We start from the raw sequence: 22,991 nt of genomic DNA, 5'->3' as shown, positions 1-22,991 counted from the left end.
TGGCCACGTTTTCAGCGCGAAGAGACGGCAGGGAGGAAGGAGAGGAGACTGATGACCTGGCTTCACTCCTGTGTAGGTGAGAAACTTTCCCCTTCTCTCTGTGCCTCCCTCCTGCCACTGGCTAAGATGGGACCTGAGGGACCTGCGCTGAAAAGGGGAGGGCCCTGCAGGCTGGAGTGGGGTGTAGCTTAAGTTGAGGGTGCTAGAACTTTGTAAAATCAAGGTGTTGACACTAGAGGGTGAAGGACTGCAGTTAATGTCCCTGTCCAGGTCCCTAACTGCTCCTTAGATGTACCCCTGCCTTTTGTTGTATTCAGGCACCTGGATAATCTCCTGCAATGTGGCAGATTTGACCAGCTCTTAAGACCTGACCCGGATGAGATGGTACAACCGGTGGCTGCTAGAGCTGACAGACCAAGGAGGCAGACTTCCGAGGATGATTTTCTCAGCACCTCAACCTCACTGATTTCCCAGGTTCCTTCCACTGATCACCTCTATCTTCTCTCCAGGTCTGAAGATTTTCCCAGTTTCTCCTGAGTCACAGTCACCCCTGAGGGCCTCTTCACCACCAGGGCCTTCTATTCCTCAGGGATGCCTTTCACCTCAGCCGCTATCTCTTTCCTCCTCCCCACTGCATTCTCCCATTCCTATGGCCTCTCTGCCACCTCTGCCAGAAGCCGGCTTGGTTCTGCGGCAGCAGGGTTTATCACCACTCCCACTGGGGCCCATCCCACAGAATTCCTGTCCATAAAACAACTGATCCTTTCCTTCCCCTGTCCCAGCAATTACACTTCCTGGTCACTCAGGCTGTCCCATCTCACCCTTCCCCAAGTCAGAGACCTCCAGAACCTTGTGCCGCTGCATTTTAGCAAAAGGTAAACCCCAGGGAGGCCACCAGACCCCACAATTGCCAGAGGCCTCATTCCTGGTACACACCACACACAGACAGACAGAGAATGGGAGTTCCCATGTCCTCAATCCTGAGGTCCAGAAGTTTCTGGAAATACTAATCACCAAGAAGGTGGTACTGAAGATCTGTAAGAACACTGAAAAGGAGGGACAGCACATCTCCCTGTGTTCTCTGGTGAATGTGTTCAGATCCCTGGGCAAAGAACAGGACCTTGTCCCTGCACATCCTTTCTGGAAAGCAAAAGGACAAGCGGAGCAGCTTCCTGTTTCACAGCAGCGCTTTTACCACAAGATCTTGTGGGACCACTTGCACCAGAAAGGGAGCCAGGTTTTCTGGGGCCTCCTAATTGTACACAGTGAGTCCCTGGTGGGAAACACGAGATTGCCCGGTGCCTCCTTACTGTTTTCCCCATTTATATTTAATGAGCTCTGTGACTACGTGCTACAACACATTCAAGCTACTGTATCTCCACAAAAGTTTTCTTCCCTGCCCTTAGTCTACCGTGTGGGCCAACCCCACCTGTGTCTCAGAAACAGAACTGGGGTCATGTCCCATCTCTCCCATGTGCACCTTGGCATTTAGCTCCCTGGAAGTTTCTAGTCCAACAAAGCAGAGCGGTTAAAATATCCAATTTCACTCACTATTCATCTACTGCAAAGCAAATTTTTGAAGGCACCAGGAGATAATAGAGCTTTACCAAATGTGGTCAAAAAATTTCAGGAAGACTTTACCCAACCAGCTGAAAAACATGGGATCCGTCAGGAAAACACGTCCTCTGTGAAAGTCCCAGTGGATGTTACCTACTCCAAGCTTCGGGAACAACTAGAGCAAAACCTTCAAACAAGACTCATGTGTGGGCTGCCCCCTATGGTCCACCTATCAGAGAGGGAAAGAGCCCCAGGGACAGGGCACGCAAACCATAATTGTGAGCCTTGCCAGATCTCACTGATAGAGGACAGCAGTCAGGTCACAGAAAAGACCAAGTCTGGGTTTCCAGAAGTACCCCAGGTATTGAGATACTCAAGCAATGGCCTGAGAAAAGTGCAGGACAAGAGTCCAGAAAAGTCTCCAGAGAATGAACTGGAGTGCATCTCTCAGGGAACATCACAAAGAAAAGTATTGGCGCACTGAAGAGGTGATTCAGGAAATGAATCAGTAGGCAGTTCAGAGAAGAACCTAGAAGACATTGTGAAAGTCTGTGTGAGAGGGATGGTGGAGCAGACCAGGGGCAGGATCCCTAAGGGTGTGGATCACTCCACCCTTAGTGTGCACCATGCCTGCAACCCTCCTGGATTCTCAAATGTCCCCATGGAACCTGGAAACAAACCATCCTTGAATTGTCAGGAGTGTGGCAGGAACATCAAGCAGACTGTGGAGACTGAGCGGAAGAAGCCCTTTGACAGGGCACTGATCAAGGGACCCAGTGTGATGTCAACCTTCCATAACCCTCATGTGAGTCTGAGGAGTTTCAAGTCTCTGGGATCCACTAAAAGCCTCCCCGTGCCCAGAATTTCTACTGTGCAGAACACAGGAGACTCATGCTTGGGTACGCAGAAAGAGACAAAACACAAGAGTCAAGATCCAGCCCCTGGGGTCCTCCTGCAAGACTTTGCCACTGGTGAGATCCTTCCACACTCCACCTTAAGAATTCCCCTCACTCATTACGTTCTGTCTTCTCACAGTCCTCCACCCAGCCCCCGAGGAGTGCTTGCTAGTAGAGCATCACCTTCACTAGAGAAATTCAACCTCTTAAGGAGGGACACAATGAGCCAGGAAGAAAAAGACCTCAGGATCTCAAAATGCGAGGATCCACAGAACATCAAGAGCATCGTGTTTGGTCCACCCAAGGGTGGAGAGGGCTTTGCGAGCCCCAGGAGATGGATCACTAGGAGCCCATCACCTTGCTGAGGCATTTGTGGCCTCCTAGTGAGGGCCAGGATGAGCCAGACACGAACAGATGCATGTTGCCAAAACCCCAGGAGCCAAGAGTGACCAAGTCCAACATATTTATCCCACCTGAGAAGAGAGACAGCTTTGGCAGCCCAAAGCCAGGAGGAAAGATGGACAGATTTGCAGGAGGGAAGGGGGCTGGAGGGCTGATTTCCTCTTCTCTGGTGAGGAAAGCAAGAGACACAATGCGGAGCAAGTTGCTGCTCCTGGCAGAGAAGCAACCAACGCCTTCCAAAAGCAACACTGGGACCACAGTCAAGAATTTTCTGCAGCACATGCTGCCCAATAAGGACAGAGAACAGGAAGAACCCCTGCACACAGTCCAGGCCCCGGCACCCACTACCCAATGTCAAGGGCCCGTCTCAGGCAGCAGACTCTCTATGCACAGTGGGCGCGTTGAATCCCATGTGCTATTGATGAGTGTTAGTCGTATTTTAGAGGAGAAACTGAGGTTACAAAATGATGTTTCTGCCTCCACAGAAAATTTGCAGACAGAGGAACCCTGGGTCAATAGGTGGTCCTCCTACCAAAAGTATGCTGCCTTCCCACAGTCTAAGAGAGTGATAAGCAAGGTGGCCTGTGGTCAGCAGGCCAGGCCTGAGCACCACAGCCATTGTATGACTATGAGATGGAACACAGAGAGGGCCAGCAATCCTGCAGTCCCACCCCAGGAGCCAGGGCCCCTAACTGGTCACCTCCATTGCAGGCCCATGGAGCCTGGAGCTTCAGACAACCCCATTCACTGCCCCCAGGCGCTGTGCTCTTCAGAAAAGTGTCTTCTCCAGTCAGTCACACAGTTCTTCTCACACCTCTTCTGGGGGAAAATCCTTGCTGAGCAAACCTGTTCTCTCTCACAAGCACATATTGTGTGCACTAATGGCGTCTTTCTAGGGAGACGTCTGTGGATTCCCAATAAATGATTTTATCTCATCAGAGGTAGTGGCTTCTTTCTGTGTTGTCCTGGGCCCTGGGAAGGAGGGAGTGTTGAGTTTTCCTAAGAGCAGCTTCAGGCCTAGGACTTAGGCAAATCACTTGGTGTCTCCAAAGTTCATTTCCTGACCCAGCTGCCAGGTACTTCAGCTCATCCCTTCCCCCTGGATGGCTCCAGCAAGATCAGAAAATAATGCCTGAGTTCCCAAATGCCAGCGGGAGCAGAAGGAAGTTTTCACAGTGGGTTCCTGGCTTTGCATTGTTAGAAGCAAAGCTAGAAATAGATAAATTAGCAGAGCATTCATGAACTGGAAAAAGGTTTCAGTAGCAGGCAGCACATTGGGCCAAAAATGGTTTTTTGCACTTTCTGAAGTACCTCTGAAGAACTTCTCTTCTCTGAGTGCCCTTACAAGGCATGATAAAAAAAATACTGTGAATGCTCCTGCTAAATGCTATTAGCGAGAAGGGCAGGTTTGTGAGAACACAAGGGTTTGTCTTCATCAACCTTATTTACCAAATTTGGCACTGTGGTACTTATGGTTCTTCCCCAAATTCCAAATCACCATGAAAGCACAGTGTTTTGAATTCTGTAGACATTGAGGTAGCTAAGAAAGCACCATTAGAAATGCTCATGAAAGAAGCTTTCCTGAGTAGCTAGAATGATTTGAAAAGTACGATCAAAGCAAGGGAGTGTAACTTTAGGAGATAAGAGGTAATTTTTTTTACTGTAATTATTTTGAAAAATTTCAACACGCACCATATTTTTCTGTTATATCTCATAAGAGGTTAACATTTCTTAAATGATGAACTGAGTAGAATTAAAGCTGTGAGGAACATACATATGATAGTGAGAAAAGTCCATCGTCACCCAACATCAATGAATCTCTTATTATTGTGAATTGTTAATTCAATACAATGACAACAAACCCTCCATATCAATGATAGATTCAACAAAGAAGACATAGAAAACTTTGAAAAGAGTATTGAATATGCAAAGAAAATATGCTGACCTATCCTTATAATTACTCTCTAAACAATCCAATATAGCATATGACAACATAACAACGATTGAGATGGTGTTATCATTGAATTGGGTATTATAAATGTTCTAGAGATGGTTGAAAAACAAGAGGATATGCAGAGATTTTGTGGAACCATATGTCATTCTATGTGAGGGATTTGAACTTCTGACAATCTTGTACAAATCCTCTGGAAGGGATTAATGTGTATATTTACACATTAATGTGATGACAGATACTTTACACATGATACATTTACACATTAATGAGATGGTAGCTGACAAAATTGCTCAGACAATTTTGCTTTTCTACATGGCCTTTTAGGGAACATTTTCACGTTTGTGTTAGCTGACAGGACTTCCATACCTCTTCTAAGCCATGGCATCTCTGCATGGCAGACAAACATAAATAGTCCCATGGGCTGTGGCTTTGGGGTTTTGTACTCCCACTTTATGTGATTATGAGGACTGCAACTTGATTCTTGCCAGTAGAGTACGGCAAGGGTGATAGGATGTCATTCTCATGACTGTGTTGACCCCATCTCCTGTCAGACTTGTTCTCTTGGTTGGTGAAGTAATTGGCCATTTTTAAAGTGCCACTTGATACTGAGGCATCCAGAGTGTCTGAGGGTGGTTTTATCCCACACCCAGTAAGAAACAGGTGTTCTCAGTCCTATAACCATGAGAAATGAATCCTCTAACTGGGAACAAATCCAGTTTAACCAATCACTCCTCATGTACACCTCAGGGTCCATGGAGGCCTTAAGTAGAGTTGGATGGAAGGTGGACCATGATACTTGACCTTGATGTGATGGGTTCTTATGGGTGAGAGTGCCTATAGGCCGAGAGGCTTAAGGGAGACAGACTCCTTCAATGTCATTATTTTCCCCAGTGATCTTCCTACACTTCTGTATACACATTATCTATCTAATCTAACTATTTATCATCTTTGTCTTCCTTTCATCTATCATTCGTGTCTCTCGAGAATGATATCACAGGCTTAGGAGCATTCACACAGCCCAGGCTGGAACAGGAAGGATTGCACCCAGTTACACACACTGAAAAGGCCTCTGCGTGGATGCTATATTAGCCATGGCAGCAAACAGGCAAAACCAGAGAAGGAAATCAGGGTCTCCTGAAGGCCTCCTTGTGACTGAGCCCCTGGGACATTTGCGTGCTCTCTGAGCCAAGAGCATGCCTTTCCTTGCTCACGCAAGTGTCCTTCTTTCCGAGTGAGCTCTGGCTCAGGTGCAGGTACAGAACACAACACACTGCTTGCACTTCTAGGCAAAAGCAAAGGCACAAAAGTACTGTGGGTAGGGACAGGTAGGAGACTAAGGACCAAGACATCTGATCTCTGGTGACGGGAGGGAGGACCAGAATGGAACCAGTACTGACAGTCTTCTTCCCATCCTGCCTTCCCCTGGTTGAAGTGGAGGCTCCCAGCTTTGGTGCCCTGGCTCCTGCTGGGCTCTGTGCTCATTTCCCTCTCAGTAATCTTGCAGCTCTTTTGGGGGAACTTTGTTGTGTACCAAGCACTCATAAAGAAGAAACTTTCTGAGAACATGACTGACAAGGGTGAAGCAGGAGGCTGGAAATTCCCTACTTCATGCCTCTGAAACTCGTCACGATGTCAATTCCATGCTCTTTTTTTCTGGTCTCAATTTTGCTGCTGATTGGTTCTCTGAGGAAACAGCCTGAGAATGCAGGACAATGGCCGTGACCCTCAGGAGCGCAGCAACCGGGTTCACACCAGAGCTCTAAAGTCCCTCATCTCCCTCCTTGTTCTCTATGCTCTGTCTTTTGTGTCCCTGGTCATTGGTGCTACAGTCTTTATCACCTCTGACAGCAGGTGGTACTGGCCATGGCAGATCTCAGTCTACCTGTGTATGTCTGCTCATCCCTTTTTCCTCATCAGTACCAACCTGAAACTTCGAGGCACGGTCAGGCAGCTACTGCTGTTGGCCAGGGGTTTCTGGGTGACCTAGGTAGTTCAGTGTCCTAATCCAACCCCCAGAAGGGACTCAGGGGAGGGATCAGAGCCTCACCTCACCTATATGGTAATGTGCTCAAAGGCAGGAAGGAGCACAGAGAGGAAAAGCCATCTGACCACCCTTCCTGTCCTGGGAAACCATTACAATGAACCCTTATTAACCCTTGGTAGCAGCTCTATCTGGAAGTTCAGAATGTACAATTTTGTGGTCATTTTATCGCTAAATTCCCTTCAAAGTCTGGAAAAGACATCACACGAATTTTGTGTGTTGTATTTTCATTATCATTCACTTCAAGATACTTTGAAGTTTTCCTTTTTTTTTTTTTTTCTGCTCTGACCAATAGGTTAATGAAACAAGTGGTGTTTTCTATTCAAATATCTGTGGCATTTTCCCAGATATTTTTCTGGGTTGATTTTTAAATTGATTCTGTTCTGATCATTCACAGGATCATACTGATTTTATATGACCCATTTGTGGAAATTTTATAGTTAAATTCCTAAATAACACAGTGTCCTAATCCGACACCCAGAAGAGGAAGTTGGACTGCACACTATTCTAGTGTGCACTATTCTACTCCTTTAAATTTTTTGAGACCTGTGAGACAGCATATGATCACTCCTAAGGATGCTCCCGGAGAAGAACATGTCCTGCTGATGGTGGATGGAGTGCTCTCTAAGTGTCACTCAGCCACTTGCTTGATGGCATTGTTCCCATCTTCCATACCCTCCATGTCCTAGCTGGTTTTCTGTCTGCTTTTCCAATTACTGAGCGCCATGTGTTGAATTATCCTATTGTGTCTTTTTCTCCTCTCATTTTCTTTATCTTTGCTCCCTTCCACTCAAAGCTCTGCAGTACACTGAGGAGCGCCAGGCTCGGTACTCTCACTGTGCAGTGTCCCCAGAGTTAGAGGTTCCACACTCACAATTTAAATGTTACATATTATTGTTTTTCATTGCACCAGGTTGTGTCTCTTGTCTGTGCTTTGTTTGTCTCTGTGTTTGTTAACTGATTTCTTCCAGGTCTTAAGGTATGTTTTCCTGATTGTTTAAAGGTTTAAGAATTTCTGATTGAATGTTGGACTTTAGGATTTTCAATTTTTGGACACTTGAATTTGTTGTATTCTGTTAAAGCATTTTTGTCTGAGTGGCAGCCAGTTAAATTTGGTATAACCTAGTGTAATCCTGTGGGGCTTTACAGACTAATTGAGGGAATTCTAAGGTGGTCTTCATTCTAGATATAACTTTATTCAACTTCCAAAGTTTTGTTTTTCTGCCATTCGTACTCCAGAAAATAATAACATTTCATTGATAATGTTTCTTCCCCATACATGAAGAAGGATAAAAATGAATCTTGGCTCCATTTGGTGTCTGGAGGTTATTTGTTTTATCATTTTTCCTTCCTTCAAACTTGCTCATTCCCAGTTTTGTGGGCCTGTTACACTACATCTACCTACTAATGTTTAGCCAAACCTCAAAGACCTATTTCTAGCACTTTCCACCTGTGTGTCTAACTCCTCCCTGTAGCTCTGCTCTTCTCCTAATTTCCAAATTCTGTCTCCTCATCCTTAACTGAGCAAGGTTTCTAAACTGCTTGAATTCCTTCTCTGTATGCCACAATCTGGATATTGCTTGCTGCCAGAAAGTCTGTGTGATTATATCAATGATTTCATTGCTTTTCTTTCTCACAGGAGTACAGTTCTCTGCTATTTTTAAAATTATGGATGTTATAGTTTTGAATGTTTTCTAATTTTCTCTCTATTTATAGTAACTGGGTAAACCTGTAAACTGTTCCCTCCTCACCCTGGATAATACCTACCCACTTTTTATTTTTTAATATCTTACTCTATAATCTTTCAAATTAAGGTTCATTATCTTGTTCATGTCTCTAATATTTCACAAAGAAGAACAGTCTATTCATACGAAAGAATGAGAGGCTATAGTAATTGTGGGCTTACTTTGCCATTGTGCAGATAAGATTACAAGGTATGATTTTAATCCTTTTTGAGTAGTCTTATCAGAGTCAGATGGACTTAGATTGAGGATACATCCTCTCATGGGAATATACCCACTTCAGAGTGGACAGGGAGGCAGAAAATGGTAAGGCTACTGGATTCCACAATGCCATTCAGGGATGCTATTTACTTGATGAAAACGTCATCAACACTACAGATCCTAACGTTTTCCATCAGCTTTATCTTACTTGCTAGAAAACATTTTTTTCTCAGAGCACAAATTCTGGGGTCTCCTGTGAGGCACTGACCAGCAGCACAAGAGCTGACCTGTTACCCTGTGAATAGTGTTTCTAATGACCTGTGTTTATTAGCCCCACAGATCCTAGCCCCTTGCATTATATCTGACACATTCGTTTCTGTGACTTTGCAGAGTTCCAATAATTGGATCAATTATTGTATAGCCCCGTGTTGTACAGTCCAGGTATTGAGGACCTCCTCTTCATCAGTGTACCGCACATTTCTTTACATTCAGGACATTATTGAAATGCGTAATCCAACATGATTGCTGCCATTTCCATCATTTTTACATTGTGGTTCATTTCCATTTTCCTGTTGCTCAGGTAAGGAGGTCAGAAGGAGAAGGGTCTCAATATGTGCTTCAGGCCAACCTTCAGCTTGCCATGTACCCACGCTGACCTTGAGCCCGCAATCCTGCCTCAGTCTCATCTCTGAGAATCAGGGTGAGTTACTGTGTCTCCCTTTGAGGAGTTTGCTGTTTTCTTCCCTCCATCTGTCTGAAACTCCTAGTGCTGTCTTGGTCTTTCCAGCCCAAGGAACTGGTCCTTTGGCCTGTCCCTTCAGCATATGCAGGATGCAGGTGTTCTGCTGGTGGCCCCTGGTCCTGGGAGGGTACTGGGAGATGTGAGGTCCTGACTTTCTGTGGTTCTTTTCCACTGTCTAAAGGTCTCACCACTTTATTTTGCCCCACAACCACCCACAGCCTTGGCTTTGTTCTGTCTCCTTAAATATTTAAAAATCCGCTGTATAGGAGGTGGAGACCTAAAGCTAAAAAAGCTTATTTTCTTCTGTTACATATGTGACCACTAATAACCTAAACAAAGACACTTTGACATTCAAATTTTTGAGACTTAGACTTATCCAGCGCATTGCAAGTGGCCTAAAGTTCCTGGTGTGTAGACATTCTTTTTCTTTCCCAGCCAACTCTGTCAGTCTTGTTCCACTCTCCAGATTCTCCTCACTCACCAGCACCTTGGCCTTCACTCTCATTCAGTCCTTGCTCTGAAGTCGACACCGCAGACTGTGCACCCACACCACCACGGGCCCCACACCCTCAGCTCCGTCTCCTCCTCCTCTGCCAGCGGAGGCCTCCTTCCATGCCCTCCTTCTTCCTCTTATTTCTCTCTGCCCACTCCCTGCTCTTGCACCCATCACCTCTCTCCTAAACCAGAGCCTCCCCTGGCCTCTGTCTGCCTCCTCCAGGAGATGACAATGCAGAATGGGTCTATTTTCATGTCCCCTTCTCCCGCTTTGACTTCTTCCAATTAAAAAAAGGCTTGGTTTGGTCCCCCTCAGACCCCAGTGCAGCCTGCAGTCTCACCCCAACCAGTCAACTTCCTTTCGGTCTCTCTCCCCTCCACACTCTGATGCCTTTCTTGCCTTCTCCTACTAGCGTAACTCTGTGCTGGTAGAATAACAGCAACATCCTGAGATCTCTACTTTGATTGTCCTGAAGAAGTACTACAGTACACCAGGGAGAGAACTGTCCTATGGATCTCGTTTTTCTGTTCATCTGACTCCTTCCATGGCTGAAAACCAGCCGCTTTAGTGATTTGCCCGTACCATCACCACCCTAGAGGCAAGAACAGGGCTGAACTCCAAACTCCCAGCCCACCACAAGTAAATACAGGAAAAATGGAAATAAAACAAACTATCAGTCCTGTCTTAAAAATAAAGCTTTCTAAAATGGGTCTAAATCACAAAACTGAGTATAAACCGGAGTCTATATTCAAGTTGGTACAGAGAATAATCAGACTGTAAGGTCGAATATCAGCTTAGAAAGTTCTTGGTTTTCACACAGTCTGCAATGAGTCTTAGAAAATCACAAGCAAAATTGACTTTTGTAACTCAGGCTGCCAAGAGAGAAAACAAGCTTGTTGACTGCCCATAATGAGGTATGAGGCTAATGAGGGCCCACTGCCAAAACATTTTAGCAGTTTTGTAAATTTACTTCAAATTTAAGGTGTGAGTCTGTATATTTGTCTGATGGATGTGCCTGAAATGTTTCTGATAAACAGCTTTCGGATAATCCTCAAGATGCACTTGTAGGTTTGCCTTCCTCCTTCCTTGGTGTGTGCATGTACATAGATAACTTCTCATTCAATACCATAGAAAGTCTTAAAGGGCTGTCAACAGCTGCTAAAAGGGAATGTCTTTGTTCTTCTTCCTTCTTTCTGCAGGTAACAAGACAACTTACTGTTCAAAGTTAATCAAAAGTGTGTTATTCAAGCAGGTATAGTGAAAATGTGAAATCTGAGTTAACTTTAAGATACACAATGTACCAGGAATTGCAAAAAAAAACCCTCAGTGGCTACTAGGCTTGTTTTGAAAGAAAAGCATCAGAAAGGGCAAAGAAATTTCTAAAGAGGGAGATTTAGGGGTGTCAGAAGACTTGTGAGAAATGAACCTTATAAAGAACATATCTGTTTGACTCTAGTGTTTTTATTCTTGTTTGTTTGCTTAGTTTAGGCCTAAGCATCATTCCTTTTAATACTTTTTATTGCTCTCATGTGCTAAAAGGGGCTAGGACACCAGCTCCCAGTCAGTAATTCCTTTCCCTTGTGGGAGGGACCAGATGACCACCACCTGGAACAGCAGTGACGATCAATCAACAATGTCTTCAGAATAAGAGGGGGTACTAAAACAATGTGTAAGCTGTCAAAATGAAAATGGACTGACGTGAGTCCACCCCACCAAAAGATAGAGGTGAGAAGTTATGAAGAATGGTTCTTCTGCATAAATGCCTGATTGCAACTGCTACCGAGGATATTATTTGGGTCTGGCTATAAAACTTTTCTTGGTAAAATTGCCTAATAGTGATCATTCTTCAATAATTCTCTTTGATTCATGCTGTACAACTCTCTTCTCCAGAAACCACAATTCTCAATCATAAGCCTTAGACCGACACTTAATCTTACAGGAGAAAATGGGCCCAATGGACATAAGACAGTGTCACTTCCTGACAGTTAAAAATCTGTTGGTTTTAACTGCCAGTTTAAACTGACATTTTACTTCACTTTCTATTACTTAGTTAAGTCTCCCTTTCCCAGAAGAGGCGGGACTTCCGCTTCTGAAAGAACCAATCCCCAAAGGACGAGCCACACTGCTTGTGTACTTCTTCTGCAACCCCCAAACATCCTTCGCTTCCCAAGCCAGAGGGGTCAGGCTTCTCTGAGATTCATCGTAGTGTTGTCTGCTAGTGTAATAAAGCCAATTCCTGCGTCCAAGCTTCCATATCTGAGTATATCTGTGAAGAGGCCAGAGAGGGCCCTCCAGGGAAGTAAAGTGGAGTGGGGACATTTCTCAGGTTCTGTGCTGGGCATGAAGCTGTGAGAGGCAGTGGGTGGGCGATGTGCGGCAGAGGCGGAGAGGGGCGCTAAGCCAGCACTGCTGGATGACGTGGTGGGACCTCCAGCCACACCTGTGACAACAACCTGTGGCGGTAGCACATATCTTTTGGAGATAATCTGCCCCTTCTCCTCCACAGGAAGGTTATCAAGACCATGGAGGCTGGCAGAGATCGAGGCACCTCGTAAATGTAAAGTGCTGCCTCTCTGTGTGACTTGGTGTCAGCGTCACTGGTTCCACAGCTTTGGACAGTGATGCATGGTCTCCACAGTTGAGTTTCTCAGTTTTCCCAAGGAGACATTCCCTTCTGCCGCCTGTGGGATCCCAGACCTCTCTCTTCTCACTGTAACCCCTTCTGCCCCCACTTTCAGCTCGTAGAGATGGCGGGGAGGAAGGATCTAGCGTGGTCAGAAACTAGTGCCTAATGTGCTGCCTGCTATTGCACTTAGGCAAGTCACTTGGCATCTGCAGAGTTCATTTCCTGACCCCCATGAGCCAGCTGCCAGGCACTTTAGCTCACCCCTTCCTCCTGGATGGCTCCAGCGAGATCGGAAAACAATGCCTGAGTCCCCCAATGCCAGTGGGAGCAGAAGGAAGCTCTCACAGTGGGTTCCTGGGTTTGCATTTTTAGGAGCACAGCTAGGAATAGTTAAATTAACAGTTTCTTAAACGAGAAAACAATTTCAGTAGCAGGCAGCACATTGGACCAACAATAGCTGTTGTCACTTTCTGAAATAGCTCTGAAGAACTTCTCTTTTCTGAGTGCCCTTAGAAGGCATGGTGAAAAATACTGTGAATGCTGCTGCTGAGCGCTACTAGAGAGAAAGGCAGGTTTGTGAGAACACACGGGTTTGTCTTCATCAACCTTATTTACCAGAGTTGGCACTGTGGAACTTATGGCTCTTCCCCAAATTCAAAATGATCACGAGAAGTAAATGGTTTGAATTCTGTGACGATATTGAGGTAGCTAGGGCAGCACAATTAAAAATGCTCATGAAAGAAAATTTCCACAGTAGCAAGAATGATGGGAAAATTATGATCAAAGCAAGGGTATGTAGCTTTAGGAGATAACAGTTAATTTTTTTTACTGTAATAATTTGTAAAAATGTAAACACATGCCATACTTTTCAATCATATTTCATAAGAGCCACATATTTGTTGCATGAATACATGAGTTGATCAAAAGCTGTGAGAAACATACATATGATAGTGAGAAAAGTCCATAGTCACCCAACTTCAATGGATCTCTTTTTATTGTGAATTGTTAATTAAATACAATGACAACAAACCCTTCATATCTATGAGTTGTACATCCATGATTTCTTCCAACAAGACACAGAAAATTTTGAAAGAGTATTGCATCTGCAATGAGCATATCCTGACATTTCCTTATAATTATTCTTTAAGCAACCCAATAAAGCATATTTCAACATAACAATTACTGAGATGGTGTTAACGTTGAATTTGATATTATAAGTGTTTTAGAAATAGTTGAAAAAACAGAGGATATACAGAGATTATGTGGAGCTATATATCATTATATATAAGGGTTTTAAATCTCTGACAGTTTTGGCATAAATCTTCTTTGGAAATGAAGGGTTAACTGTGTGTATGTGTGTGTGTGTGTATATATATATATATATATATATATATACTGAGTCTATATATATACATATATATACTGTGTCTATATATATAGATATGATATGATGGTAGCAGCTTTTGCAGTATTATTGTGATTAATTTTCTTTGTTGACTTTTTCATACTGGTCGTAATTTAAAATGATACACTACCATTCAAAGCAAAAGTTTTAGACAAAGTGCACCAAGGGGCTGGGAGTACAAGTCAGTTGCACTGTGTCTACATTGCAAGCATATGGTCTGAGATCAATTCCCAGTACCAAAAAGAATAACGTAAATACCATTACAGTGAGTGAGTGGAAAGAATGCATTTGTAGTATTAAACAGAAACTATTTGTATAGTTAGATGAATTTGAATAGATATTCATTCAGAAAGATATTTTTCAAACAAGAGGGGTAATAATGCGGGTCTCCCTTACAAATGCAACAATTTAGCCCCTACCCCTGGGTGCAATATAGCTCTGGGGGAAGCCTGGAGTATAATAAATGGTGTGTAGCTACTCAATAGAACATAAAAAAGTGAGATGGTCACATAGAGAAGCATAGAAAGTGCTTGTCGAGTGTCAACACACACAGACACACAGACACACACACACACACACCATTACATTATGAATTTCTAGGGATCAATTCAATGGAAGGAAGGTAATAAATAACTGTTGTAAAGACAGTTACACAGACCAATGGGGCAGCTCAGAGAGGTCAGGAATAAGTCCACGTATCCACAGTCACATGACCATTCCCAAGAGTCCCCAAAATAGCCAAATTGGAAAGGACAGTCTGTAATAAATCATGCTGGAGAAATTGAATATCTATATTGAAAACAATGAAACTTGTCTTCCAACTTACACCACTTGCAAAAATCCACTCAAAATGGTTAAAAAGTCTGAAATGTAAGACCTCCAGTCATAAAACAATTATAACGAAACATAGGAAAAATATTCTTGGCATACACTTGGGAAATGATTTTTAGAATGTTACACCAAAAACACATGCCTGAAAATCAAAAATAAAGTGACTACTTCAAAGTAAAATTGTTTTGTACAGCAAAGGGAATTTTAAAGTGATAAAAATCCTATGCATGGGGAGAAAATTTTAAGTCACATACAAATGATTTCTATGCAAAGCTTGTAAGATAGTTACACAAATCAATAGAAAAAATTTCCAGCTAACTTGATTTTTAAAGTAAACAAAGGCCCCGAACAGACATTTCTCAAAAGAAGGCAACTAATCAATAGATATGCAGAAAGGTTCTCAGCATCACTTAACCATCATAGAAATGTAAACCCAAGCACAAGGAAACATCATCTTACACTTATTAGAATGTTAATTAAAAAAAGCTAGGTGCTGGAGAAAATGGAGAAAAAAGGAATTTCTGCAATTACTGATGGGAATGTAAATAAGTACAGTCATTCCAGGCAATAATATGATTGTTTTCAAAAACTTGAACATAGAACGATCCTGTGATGCAGCAGTTGCACTCCTACATGTATGTGTTAATGTATTTTCTCTTTCTATAACAATATACTGAAGGCTCCATAATGTATAAAGGATAGAAGTTTACACTACTGCACTGTACTGAAGTGCAAAATCATGGCCCTGGCATCAGGTTGGCTTCCTGGTGCTGGCCTGATGGCAGGAAAGTGGGAGGAAGCAGGCGTGTGTGGAGGAGAATCCCATGTACAGAAGAGAGTAGAGGGTCACCAGGCTTTCATTCTCCTCTCAAGACAGCCAACCCAGCCCTGTGAGAGGGACAACTCACTCATGCAAGAAAAGCATTGATCCCTCTAGATGACCTCCTGTGAGGGTTAAGGTTGATCTGCAGGAGAGAGACCTAAGAGATTAGGGAAACACACTTCTGGTTGTCTCTGAGAAGGTCATGAGGCATGACCTTGGAGGCCAGGTCTGGTCTGTGGCTCCTTCTGCTCAGGTGCTCTTCCCTTGCCCTCTCCTTCCCTGCTGCCTTGAGAGGGAAGCTTTTCTCCACCAGCCCTTCTGTGCTGAGAGCCAGGCAACCATGGACTAAGACCTCTGAAACTATGAACTGAAGCAGACCTCTCCTTAAATTGCTGGTGTCGGGTATTTGTCCCAGCAGCACGATGCTGTGCAGTATATCGGGTCAGCCTTTAAATTTATCAACATCTTTCAAAATTGGGAGTCTTAGTGGTGATAAAACATATTTCAATCAACATAGTGTATATCCAGGAGCAATAAAATCAGCATTCCCAAATGGTATCTTCTCTCTTGTATTCATTCCTATGTTTTTCACAATAGGCAGAGATGGAAACAATCAAAGAATATCAATAATTGAATGCATGAAGAAAAGATGATACATATATGTATATATACACACAACAGAATATCATTCAACCTTAAAAATGAAATAATGTTGCTTGCAAAAACATGGATGATCCTGGAGGACATTATGCTGAGATACCCACACACAGAAAGACGACATGAGCTCACTTATGTGTGAAACCTAAAGTAACCAAAATCATAGATGAAGCGAGCAGAGTGGCAGTTATCTGTTCTGGGATGAGGAGAATAAATGTATAAGACGTTGGTGAAGTTGTAGCAGAGTTTACTTGCTGTAACTGCATGAGTTCTGGAGGAATAAGGTGCAGCCATTGTTCTAAGGTTACAGCAGTGTATCATAAACGTGATATTTGCTGAGATGGAAGCTCCAGGGTGCTTTCACCACACCCGACAAATTTTTTTGTGCCACTGTCAAACTACATAGTTCATGCCTATAATCCTAGTACTCAGAAGGCTGATGCAGGAGAATTGCTGTGAGATTAGGCCCACTTAGGCTACACATTAAGCTAAAGGCCAGACTGAACTACATGGCAAGACCCTGTCTCAAAAAAACAGAAAAAAAAAAAAAATGCACTTCTCCATGTATTTATCTTTACTGGAAGTCTTTACATGGTATGGTGGTTGGCTCCCTTTCCCACTCTGTATGGTAGGTAGCTGCAAGCAAGGTCCACTCAACTCCCTCCAGTTCAAGGAGGCAGGAGGGACACGGGAAATAGTGTGCTTCCTGCTCGCACTCATGCCTGCCACCACTCTGCTGAAGAGTAGGTATGGAAAAGATTAGTACCGCCAGTCTTTCCTACTCCTTTTTTGGTGTTTAGTTTTCATTTTTTCCTTTTTTTCTTGGTCTTGTTCAGACAGGGTCTGGCTATGCAGTGCAGGCTGGGATTGAGCTCACTTTGTAACCCAGGCTGGCCTCAAACTCACAATGATCCTCCTGCCTCAGCCTACAGAGTGGTAGGATTACAAGCATGCACCACCATGCCTGGTCTTGTTTTGGTTTTGAGACCAAGGTATCACTATGTGGCCCAGGCTGGCCTCAAACTTGCCACAATGCTACTATCTCAACTTCCTAAGTGCCTGGATTGTAGGTGTGTACCACCACACCTATCTCTTCCTGTCTTTTTTTTTTTTTTTTCCTTTTTGAAACAGTGTTGCAGTAGGCACTTCAGGCTGGCCTTGAACTCACATTGTAGCCCATGCTGGCCTCAGGCTCAAAGTGATCCTCCTGCCTCAGCCTCCTGAGTGCTGCAATGACAAGCATGCACCAACACAGCCAGCATGAACTTTTTAAATACTATAATGTATAAAGAACTTGGGAAAATTGGCACTATCATTCAGAGTTGATGATTGTCTTGGGAGGACAAAGTGTGTACATTATATGTGTATCTGTCTGCATGTGTTATGTCTAAATGTGTCTGTAAATGGACACAAGTATGTATACAGATTATGTATTTGAAAAGCCTTAAAATCCTGAGATTGTGCTCACCTAGAAATTCAATTCCTAGAAACATGGTTTATCAGGTGTGGTGGCACACACGTGTGACCCCAGCACTTGGGAGCCTGAGGCAGGAGGATCTCGGAAAGTATGAGGCCAGCCTGGGCTACATAGGAAGACCCCATCCAAAAAAAGGAAAAAAATGAATTCGGCTTGAGGACATCATCATGTGTGCACATTGTGCGTTTCTGGCTATAGAATGTGTACTGCCCACGGCCCTTACGGTCACAAGACAATGGCAGTGGTATGTATGTTAGGGGTTTCATAGAACACGTGATGGTTACCCACACAGTGGGATGCTGAAATTTATGTAAGGAAAGAAATTTAATTTCTATGACCTCATATTAACACTTTAAAACAAAGTTTATTTTTAAAACATCATCTGACCCCGCGGCAATTACTACTATCTTCAATCAAGCCATTTAGGATTGCCCAAGTCCCGAACTCCTCCTCACCCTGGTCCTTCTGAACTTGTCCTGGGGTCTGAGGAGCCCTGGCTTCACTGAACTGCCCCCATGGACAAGCCACAGTCGTCCTCTGCACTGGGGCAGCAGCTGTGAGCGTATGAAGCTGGCGAGGAGGCTGAGAAACACTGCACGGATTCCCCCAGGAAGGAGAGAGACCTTGTACAAGGCAAGGGGTCCATCCTTTCCAAATAGGAACTCATGCAATCCTCAGGGAAAGGAAGGGGCTCATGAGTCACGCTTTTCCTTCAATTTTACAACACTGATATATTTGTGTAATGCATAAGAAGGACATGTTTTGGGAAACTGGTATATGTAGCTGTCATGCTTTGATTGCTTTCATCACTCTCCCCTTCTCCCTCCTCTCCTCCTTCCCCTCCTCCACTTTCTCCTGTTGCTCCAGCTCTGACAAGTCTATCTCCTTGTTCCCTACCATTTCTCCTGTTCTTACTCTTTACATTTTGGGTTTCTCACAGAAGAGAAGCCATGCCATAATTACCTTCTGCTTCTGACTTATTTCAGTTGACATTTTGGTCTCAGGTCCCACCCACTGTCCCACAAATGAGAATTTACCCATCATTATGGCTGAATAGTATTCCATTACCTCAATATACCACATGTTCTTTATCCATGCGTCTGTGGTTGGGCCTCTAGGCTGCTCCATACTTTGGTTTTGTGAACTGAGCTGCAATAAACACGGGCGTTATCTGTGTAGTATGAGCCCATGTTTCCAGTGTCTGGAACTGGCAAACGCTGGAGCCGAGATTTCAACCCAGGGGTTCTGGCTCCAGGACTAAACTTTGAAATCACTGCTTTAAAATGCTTCTTAGCCTGGCGCGGGCAGCGCTGGCCTGTACTCCCAGCGGGAGGATTGCTGTGAGTTCAAGGCCACCCAGGGCTGTACAGTTCAAGGCCAGGCCAAACAACATAGTGAGACCCTGTACCCCGCAGAAATAATCTTAGCAGTAGTTAATACAACAGTGCAAAAATACCATCAACACATGGTTACCTTGCCCAAAGCTTTTTATTAAGCATTTTTGAGAGATTGTTTGTGGAAAGGCATTTTGCAGACAGTCACTGAAGCCCAGGAAATTACCACAGCTCGTGCGTAATGCTATGAATCCCCACTGCAGGAGTTCCAGACTCATTAGAGTTGTTCAATAGTTGAATAGAAAGAGAAATGTTCCTTAGAGCTCCAGAGTGTGATTGTACACATCCTGCAGGAGGCTCTGGCTCAGGCAGAGGGAGAGCTCCATGTGGAAGCAGGGAAGTTGCAGTGCTGCTCTCTGGACAGCGCCTTATCTTCAGAGCCAGGTCAGGGGCTTTTCTTCTGCAAATTAAACGGAAAAGGCAGACTGGGGACATGTGTGGTGCAGAGCAGGCTTGTGGCCCAGGTGCTCAGACAGGTCCTGCACCCCAGCCCCAACCCTGGCCACCCCCATCGCTCCCTGGAGCATGGGGAAGGGGGTGAGGCCATGGGTCAGGCTCAGGTGGTCCGTGGGCATGACTCGGGCCAGAGTCCTGGCAGTCCGAGGCAGACCTGGTGAGGGCCTGGGAAAGGCTCACCCGACCCAGGGACTCCGCGCCTGGCATCCTTACTTGCTCGCAGGGGAAGTTGATACTTGGTGCTGCTGCCCTCAGGACGCCCCCAGGATGTCCCAGAGCAGCAGGGCAGGTAGAACAGCATGATCATGCCTTGGGCTGGGAAGCCCATCCTGGATCTCATCTGCCCGGCTGGTTCCCAGAAGGCTCCCTTAGGGTAGCTGCGTTTGTTCCCATAGTACCTTCTTCCTACTTTTTTGGGTTTACAGTGTTTTTTCTCTTAGCAAAGGACAGTGACAAACATAGCTTGTAATTTTTTAGTCATTTGCCTAAATAAAACCTCAGAAATTCATTATTATCTTAAAAAAAAAGAAAGAAATTGGAGAGGAGACTACCACAAAAGTCGAAGGGACAGGAAAATGAGGAAATGGAATTATAAAAGTACATTATATGTGTTTCTAAACATGCCAACATTAAAGCCATCATTACGTATCACTTAAATGCACTACTATAAAAGACAGAACTCTTGTACACCCACTGGTAAAACTGATAAGAGGATGGGCTGTCACCAGGTTTTGAAGGTCAATTTGCTGCAAAATTTTGTAAATCTTTCCAAATTGGGCAGAGCCATGGGAAGCAATCTCCAGAAGAGGGAGCTCGCGGGACTGCTCTGGCCAGGGCCGTCCATGCGGCAGTGGGACTGTGCTCCGGAGGTGGGACAGCGTGGACGTGTCTGAGGCCTGCCCACACCTTCTGAGTTCGTAGCACAATTAGTGAGTTAGTACAGTCTGTAAGGAATGACAGGTAGAGACCGTAACATTTTAGAGTAGAACAAACCCGGAGTTTTTCGTAATCAGAAACACTGCCACTAAAATGTGGAGGCAGCTCAGCCACTCCAGGACAGCTTTATTCAGCTGCTTTGCATAGTAGGCTACAGGTAGTAATTTTGTGCCCCCATGTTAGATAGGAGCCCAAAAGTGACTCCGTTTTTGGCATTTACACAGGGAGGAAAATGTGCACTGGGGTTGGGAGATTCAGCATATGCATAGACTTAGAGCTGAGTTCACTTGATTGAAAGAAGGAGACACAGAAGAAAGGGAGAGTGAGTAGGGAATGAGGTCCCAAGGTGGCTTCCTTGATAGGATTAGCTTTGCAACCAAAGTCTGGCATGTGCTGTCAAAGTAATTAGCAAGCCCAGAAAAAAAGGGAGATCTTGGGGCTGAGAAAATAGCTCAGTGGCATAAGTGCCTGCATAGCAAGCACAAGGTCCTGAGTTTGTTTCCTAGTACCCAAAAAAGAAAAAGAAAAGAAAAGTATAGGAGATCAGATTTTGATTGGAGTCAGGAGATCTGAGAGAGGAGCGCTTGCAGTCTTGGGTGATTCCCTCAGGAGTAGGGGAAATTGAAACCCAAGGTCGGTGAGCTCAGTCTGAAAAAATTGGCCTTTGTGTGGAGATCCCCGGTATCTCATTATTGTTTGGAAAATGAGTAACTTTACAGTATGTGTTGTTGATGGACTCAGGGAAGGGCTGTGCAGTGAAACATCGTCAACATATCGGATAAGGCAGCTAGGGTTTAGGCAAGAAACAGGAGGACTTTAGCTAGTGTTGGTCGAAAAAGTTGTGGGCTGTCACAGTATCCCTGGGAAAGGAGAGTTTAAGAGAGTTCTTGGGGGATTTCTGTGTCTGATCTCATCCAGGTAAAGGCAAAAAGAGTTTTAGATCTGGAGTCAAGGGGGATATATATATATATATATAAACCTTTAATGTCAAGATTTATGAAATGAGAGGTTTCTGGCAATTTTGAGGAAAGAAAGTCATACAGGTTAAACACTAGGAGGATTACGGGTAGGGAGACTTTATTGATAGTGTGTAATTCCTGGACTAGATAATAGGCTGTATTTATTGTTTTAGGAAGAGGCAATCTTTCTTCCAGGGGCTGGGAGAGAAGTGTTGTAAGAACCGGTGGGTCTAAGAGAATTGGGGGTGCGGAGGGTGGAGATGGGTGGTTAAAGTCCCTGGATGGCCTGGGGTTTAGAGGATACTGTGACTGTGAGGGAAGGAGACAGAGTCTTTGATCACCTCAATAACACTGTGAGGAGAAGCCACTGAGAGGTGTCTGCGGTCCCTCACCATGGGGTTTTCTTGAGTGTAGAAAGTGAGCTAAACTCTGCGTAGTCCTGGTAGAGGATAGTGGTGGCTAAGGAAAGGACCAGCTAGATCGGGGGAGCTTTGGATGGTAATGGTAGAATGTAGTTTTGGAAGAATATCTCATCTCACTGAAGGGATTGGGCAGGTGGGATGTGCTAGAAAGCAGAGCATGGACACTGTTGATTGTAAGAGCCAAGGCAGAGGTTCGGTACAGAGGGTTTGGAGATAAGGGCCGTGAATCCCCAAATGGAGACAGAGGAGGGGACTGAACGTCCTGCATATTTCTGTAAAACCAAATCCATTGTTCCTGTATCCAGAAAAAAACAGGTCATCTTATCTGCCCTCTTTAGACAAATCCTGGCTTCTGCTTCCATGGTGGAAGTCACAGAAGCTCCTGGAGTGGGGCTGATCAGGTGTCAGCAGCACGTCCTAGTAAACTGAGAAAGGACAGGTCAGAATTGGCCTTGGACTGGGGTGTTTGGCCCTATTCCCAAAGGGTTGGGGACAATCTGTTGGTCCCTTTAGCTCCGAGGAGGCAAGAACGGTTTCTGTGTTTATGTTTATGCTTTGTGCTGTTTGAGTCCTCATTCGTGTCCTGTTTCATACTATCCTGAGGACTCACCAAAGTCAAGTCATTCACAAGAAGCAATGTGCTAGCAGCTGTAACAGCGTTGAACCAAGTGGGAATATTATTCGGGACATTTTTTGAGTTTACTGGTCCTCAGAGGTAGGATGATTTTGAATTTAGACTTGAGACCTATACTGGGTGAGAAGATGCAACTCGATATCTGTAGTAGGATTGTAACGGCAAAACCATGAGGAAGAATTGAGGGGCACCAAGATTTGGAGGCAGGAATCAGCTTTATTACACAGACAGGCAAAACTGGGCTCAGTCCCACAGAAGTGTGGCCCCCACAGCTCAGGGAGCGAGGTTCCTGTGGGTTTGTAGAAGCCGAAGTCCAGAAGCCGAGCGGCCCATCCTTTGG

General features: G+C 44.5%; 2 protein-coding genes across 2 annotated transcripts in view; both read left to right on the top strand.

The window, feature by feature from the left end:
- LOC102023613 (taste receptor type 2 member 41-like) overlaps positions 1-6,881 on the top strand; it is a 69,480-nt gene extending 62,599 nt beyond the window's left edge. Inside the window, 2 exon segments of the mRNA XM_013504913.1 lie at positions 6,399-6,500; positions 6,502-6,881. Coding sequence (XP_013360367.1) covers positions 6,399-6,500; positions 6,502-6,796 — 397 coding nt within the window. The 3' untranslated portion in view covers positions 6,797-6,881.
- LOC102023925 (spermatogenesis-associated protein 31E1-like) lies at positions 12-3,790 on the top strand. Its single transcript, XM_013504912.1, has 2 exons — positions 12-76; positions 318-3,790. Exon 2 carries the CDS (start codon positions 2,872-2,874, stop codon positions 3,778-3,780), a length of 909 nt encoding a protein of 302 aa, XP_013360366.1. The 5' UTR covers positions 12-76; positions 318-2,871; the 3' UTR covers positions 3,781-3,790.
- Positions 6,882-22,991: the final 16,110 nt, after the last annotated feature.

Source organism: Chinchilla lanigera, unplaced genomic scaffold (assembly GCF_000276665.1).
Source record: "Chinchilla lanigera isolate Chin_1 unplaced genomic scaffold, ChiLan1.0 scaffold00093, whole genome shotgun sequence".
In the NCBI taxonomy this organism is placed as follows: Eukaryota; Metazoa; Chordata; class Mammalia; order Rodentia; family Chinchillidae; genus Chinchilla; species Chinchilla lanigera.
This window is presented reverse-complemented; position numbering and strand designations above follow the sequence as displayed.